The sequence below is a fragment of the Propithecus coquereli genome, unplaced genomic scaffold (assembly GCF_000956105.1).
Source record: "Propithecus coquereli isolate 6110/MARCELLA unplaced genomic scaffold, Pcoq_1.0 Scaffold802, whole genome shotgun sequence".
In the NCBI taxonomy this organism is placed as follows: Eukaryota; Metazoa; Chordata; class Mammalia; order Primates; family Indriidae; genus Propithecus; species Propithecus coquereli.
Window position 1 is genome coordinate 731,777 of NW_012154197.1, and position 4,563 is coordinate 736,339.

Genomic DNA, 4,563 nt, shown 5'->3' on the forward strand with positions numbered 1-4,563 from the left:
GGAAAGCTTTTGTTAGAGCCGGTTCCCCTCGGCCCCAGGAACAGAGAGGCGGAGTCACCGAGGCTGCAAATGGCAAAGGAGTTTATTGGCTAGCTTGAGCTAGGGTCCAAGTTCCAGAGCACCAACGCAGTGGCCTCCCTACGAACCAGGACCCCGCCCTGGGGTAAAAGTGAAGCTTTTATACTTTCTTTTGCACACGACACACCGGTGGCACATGACACGCAGGTTCCACACCACACGCTGGGCACACCATCCCCCTCCCCCCTTAGTCCATTGGTTCTTTTGAAAGTGGCTGATTGTTTTGACTCCTGATTGGTTGGCTCCAAGCCCCGGATTTTCAATTTTCGCGCTAGCGCCAGTTGTGGTCCGCTTTTCGGTTTCCGGGGAAACTGAAACTTAGGCCTATTTCAGGAAATTCAGCTTGTCATGGAGTCACTCCTGCTCTCACTCCTATATTTAACAAACAACTAAAAGCAAGCACAGTTACAGAAGCAAATGGCATTAGTTAGAATCAAAGAGAACACATTTTTCTAATCTCAAACAATTTGTTCCACACAAAACAAAGTACATTCTCCTACTATCAATTCCTGTCTTTCACTTTCAGGAGACGGTGAGAGATGTTCCACCTGGGGACTGCTCAGCCCCTACCCCAGGAGCCGAGCACTTCTCTGAACCACAACGCACGGTTCTACCTGGCCCATAGGAGGCATTCCAGATGCTGAATGCATGCGGAATCCAGGCACAGAAGGAGCGCCCTTCTGTAAAAATCCCCGTGGTGAGGAACAGAGGGATAAGGATAAGGGACAGAAATGACCAAGAAACCTTACTAACCTGCCTCACCATCCACGCCACAAACACACACACATCCCCATCCACCCAGCCTTTGCTGTGGACAACAGAACACAAAAGAACACAACCCATAACTTGTACACAGTCAGCCCCGTGTCGAGGCAGCGAAGGGAGCGGGAGCAGACACAGCAGGAGTGTTCAGGCTTTATTGGGCATTAGACAGGGCTGCCACGGGAGCCAAGCTGGGGGGCAGAACTGCCTTACAGGGCAGTGCTGGGGAACTCGGGGTCCATTCTAGTGTCTCAGAGCAGACACAAGCACTGATGAGAAAGATGGTCAGCTTGGCGTTAGTACAGGGACAGGTGACATTAGCAGGGGCACTTTGAGAAAGGAGAGTCTGCAGGTGAAGCTGTAAACAGCCTGTAACTGGGGAGGTCAGGTTAGAAGAAAAGGCACCAATAAATCCCTGGGGAGGAGAAAAGAGTGGAAAGAAAAATAAAGAAACAAAAAGGCTTGTACCGGGGTGTGAAGGGAGTCTAATCGCGCTGTTCTCCAGGGCCCCAGGCAGCAGGCACGGTGCTGGCTCCCCCCCCCATCCCCTGGCACCACAGGGCGCTATTCGTAGTTCCACTTGGCCATCTTTGCAAACAGAGGGCCTCGGATGAAGCGGCCGGACTTCATGTAGGCAGAGATCCTCTTCAGGCCCTGAGAGGGGGAAAAATAAGGCCAGAGCTCAGGGTCTGCTGCCCACGAGGGCTGCGGCAGCCCACGGCAGGCACAGCGCTTCAGGGCCCTCACGACGGCCCTTCCCCGTGGGCCCAGGTGCGGGAGCATCTCCCGGTCTCTTAGGGTCCCCAGCGCTGCTAAGGGCATCTCCCAATCTAACTCACGGCACACCTGCGGAAGGGCTACCGCTTGTGGAGGCCCTGCACTGCGCTGGGTGCTCTGTATCCCCTACATAGTACAAGGTAGGCTAATGAGATCCACCCAGCTACCCCGAAGGATTGGTTCTACTCCCTCCATTTAGCAGAAGGGAAACTGAGCTATCAGAGGTTCAGCAACTTCCTGAGGCTCACACAGCTAGTAAGTGGGACAGGGCTGGAAAGCAGCCTGGCTCAGGCTCTCTCCAGTTCTGGGCTCCTTCTGACAAATTCCCCTCTTCTCCCCCTCCCCGAAATGAGGCCCTCCCACATCCTGTCTGAACAAACATTCTCCTTTTTCACAGAGAGGCTCTTGGCTTGCCCGGGTTTGCCCACAGAGCAGGGATCTCTAGCAGCACAAAGGGGCTCAGAACAGGCCTGTGCAGCCTGCAGCGGAGCCCAGACCTCACCCAATGACTCAGCAAACCTGGACGAAAGTGGATAGGGGCCGGGGCCCAGCAAAAGTCATTCCCCGTAAGCAGAAAGTACACACCTCTCCACCTGCTACCTGAGCCCAATCTCACTGTGCCCCAACCTACCTCACCTCTAGCCCTGCTACGGCCGACCAGGCCTCATGGCACTCAGGTGTGCTGGGCGCCATCCTCCCAGGACAAAGTGCCCAGGCAATTCTACAGGTTCAAGGAGATCCAGGGCTGCATGTTCCCAAAGGCCAGGCCCTGGCAGGCCACAGGCTGCAGCCCTCAGCTCTCCTCCTCCCCGTCCCCTCTCACTACCTCTTACATAATCCCCAAGGCCGCTCAGCCTGGACCAAAACCAGCGCTGATGAGAACCAGCTGAGATAGCACATCTTTTGAGTGGAGGGAAAAGGAAAACACATTCTGTGCTGTAAAACCTGTTGGACTACTGCCTCATCCCCTAATCCGTACTAAAGTAGGATTTGTTGTTCTCAAACAAGCCCTGACTACAGGTAACAGATGGATCTTCCCTGAGGTCGACCAGGTTGGTACAACTCACACCTCAGAGTCTGTGGTGCCAGCGGTTCCCCCCTGCACTCACTTCCAGACTGGAGTGGTTGTCTCTGCGTCCCCACTATGCATGACACCCTGCCTTGTATGGACAAACCAGTCAACACGGGCTAAAATAAGCGTACTCCCCTTCTCACAGATAGAGCACCTGGAATACCGGAGGAGAGAGGACACTTGGAGATAAACTCCTTCCACAGGGCACCCACATATGCACTCAAATCCAGCACCAAGACAGCCCTGGGATCTCAGTATTCCCCAGATAAGGATCCAGTGGGAGCCACGCTTTCTGGAGACGAGGTACGAATATTGTCTGTATCTTGGGTATGGGACCTCAATCCTACCTTGTGTCAGTCCTACAAATGCCAGCTACATACGAACTCCTGAGATGTTCTGCTGCTTCCACGGTTTCCTGGGCTGTGAAACCCAGGGTAGACGAGGGCCAGAGGCTTTTCCTCTTGGCACAAAACAGGGGAAGCCCTGACTGCTGCCCACGGAAGCCAGAGGCTGACAGGGAGCCCCACACAGGCTTGACTGGCTCTGGGACCTTGAGCAAATGACTTAGCCTCTCATTCTCAGTGTCCTTATCTGTAAAATGGAAGTGATAATTCTACCGGTCTTGTGGGAATGTCATAATGTTTGAATTTGACACCATGGGTGTAATATGCTGAGCACCGGTCCTGGTGTGATGACAGTGCTCAATAAATGCTGCTTATTCTCTCTTTAGCTCCAGGACTAGGAAAGCGTCACAAAGGAAGGCAAAGGAATAAGGGACACCAAAGTGGAGGAGGATAGGGTCATCACCTCGAAACGGGCCATGAAGTCCTTCAGGTTGGGGAACGCATCCAGGCACTTGGGCTCAAATATACGATGCTGGTCAAGGACATCATAAGCGAGGAAATCCACAAAGGTGATCTGCAGAAGGCCAACGGTGAGTGGGCTGGAAGCTCCGGGACAGTGGAAGTATGACAATTCTCATTCCCCACTGCTCACCCCTCACCTTGTCCCCTGCAAACCAGGGCCGTGTCCCCAGGAACTGTGAGAAGTGCTTCATTTTTTCAGGGATTCCCTCCAAGCACTCCGGCTTCAGTTTCTCCTGAGACAGAGAATAGCTGTCACCACCCTCAGACACCAGCGCCCCAGGTACAGAGGAAGGGCTCCCCAGGGCTGTGCGTGACACCCTGGCCACAGGTGAGCAGCCATCTTCCCCACAACTGGAACTGGGCCTGTGCTCAGGCCTCCATTAATACATCAGCATTGATTAGGCTCCTACTGACTACCAGACCCTATCTGAGGCGAGGGGAAGGCAGAGAGGATTAAGCTGTCCCTGAATCTGTCACCACTGATCTCCAAGCAAACCTCCTGTGGGGCAGACCCAGGAGCACCCTGAGCACCCGGCAGGCTCTGCACTGAGACGGCAGGCAGAATGACAACAGGAAACTATGAAAAGAGGTCGGGGAAAGAACTCGAAAGTTCTACCTACTGGGGTGGCAGAAGAATCCAATGGACATTTCAGGAGTTTTCAAAAAATGAGGAGTTTCAGATTGAAAAGAAGGAGGGACAGGCACAAGTTCTGTCTGGTGACCCTGAACTTTCCAATAGGAAAACACAGTGATCCCTGAGACTATCAAGACATCATTTGGAAAACAGCAGAGCAGAAGTCTGAATATGAGGGTGCCACTACATTGTCCCATCTTGTACTTCCTTTCCTCATAGTTTGAGTCTGTGATCCAGAAGCAGGCAGATGGGTGAGATGGCCCACAGCAGAGGTCAGAGGTCAGAGATGGAGGGGATCTGGAAGTACACATTACTGTCTAGAAGCTGAATTTCCAACCTGGGGAGTCTGGACTGCGTGCTAAGGTTGGTGGGAA

At 53.4% G+C, this 4,563-nt stretch overlaps 1 protein-coding gene across 1 annotated transcript in view; it reads right to left on the bottom strand.

Annotated features, from left to right (window-relative positions):
* Window positions 1-579: 579 nt before the first annotated feature.
* Window positions 580-4,563, bottom strand: part of LOC105825526 (glutathione S-transferase Mu 2-like) — a 4,656-nt gene continuing 672 nt past the window's right edge. Inside the window, exons 2-4 of the mRNA XM_012663363.1 lie at window positions 3,693-3,788; window positions 3,497-3,607; window positions 580-1,494 (exon numbers count right to left, since the gene is read on the bottom strand). Coding sequence (XP_012518817.1) covers window positions 1,405-1,494; window positions 3,497-3,607; window positions 3,693-3,788 — 297 coding nt within the window. The 3' untranslated portion in view covers window positions 580-1,404. The remainder of the gene's footprint in view (window positions 1,495-3,496; window positions 3,608-3,692; window positions 3,789-4,563) is intronic.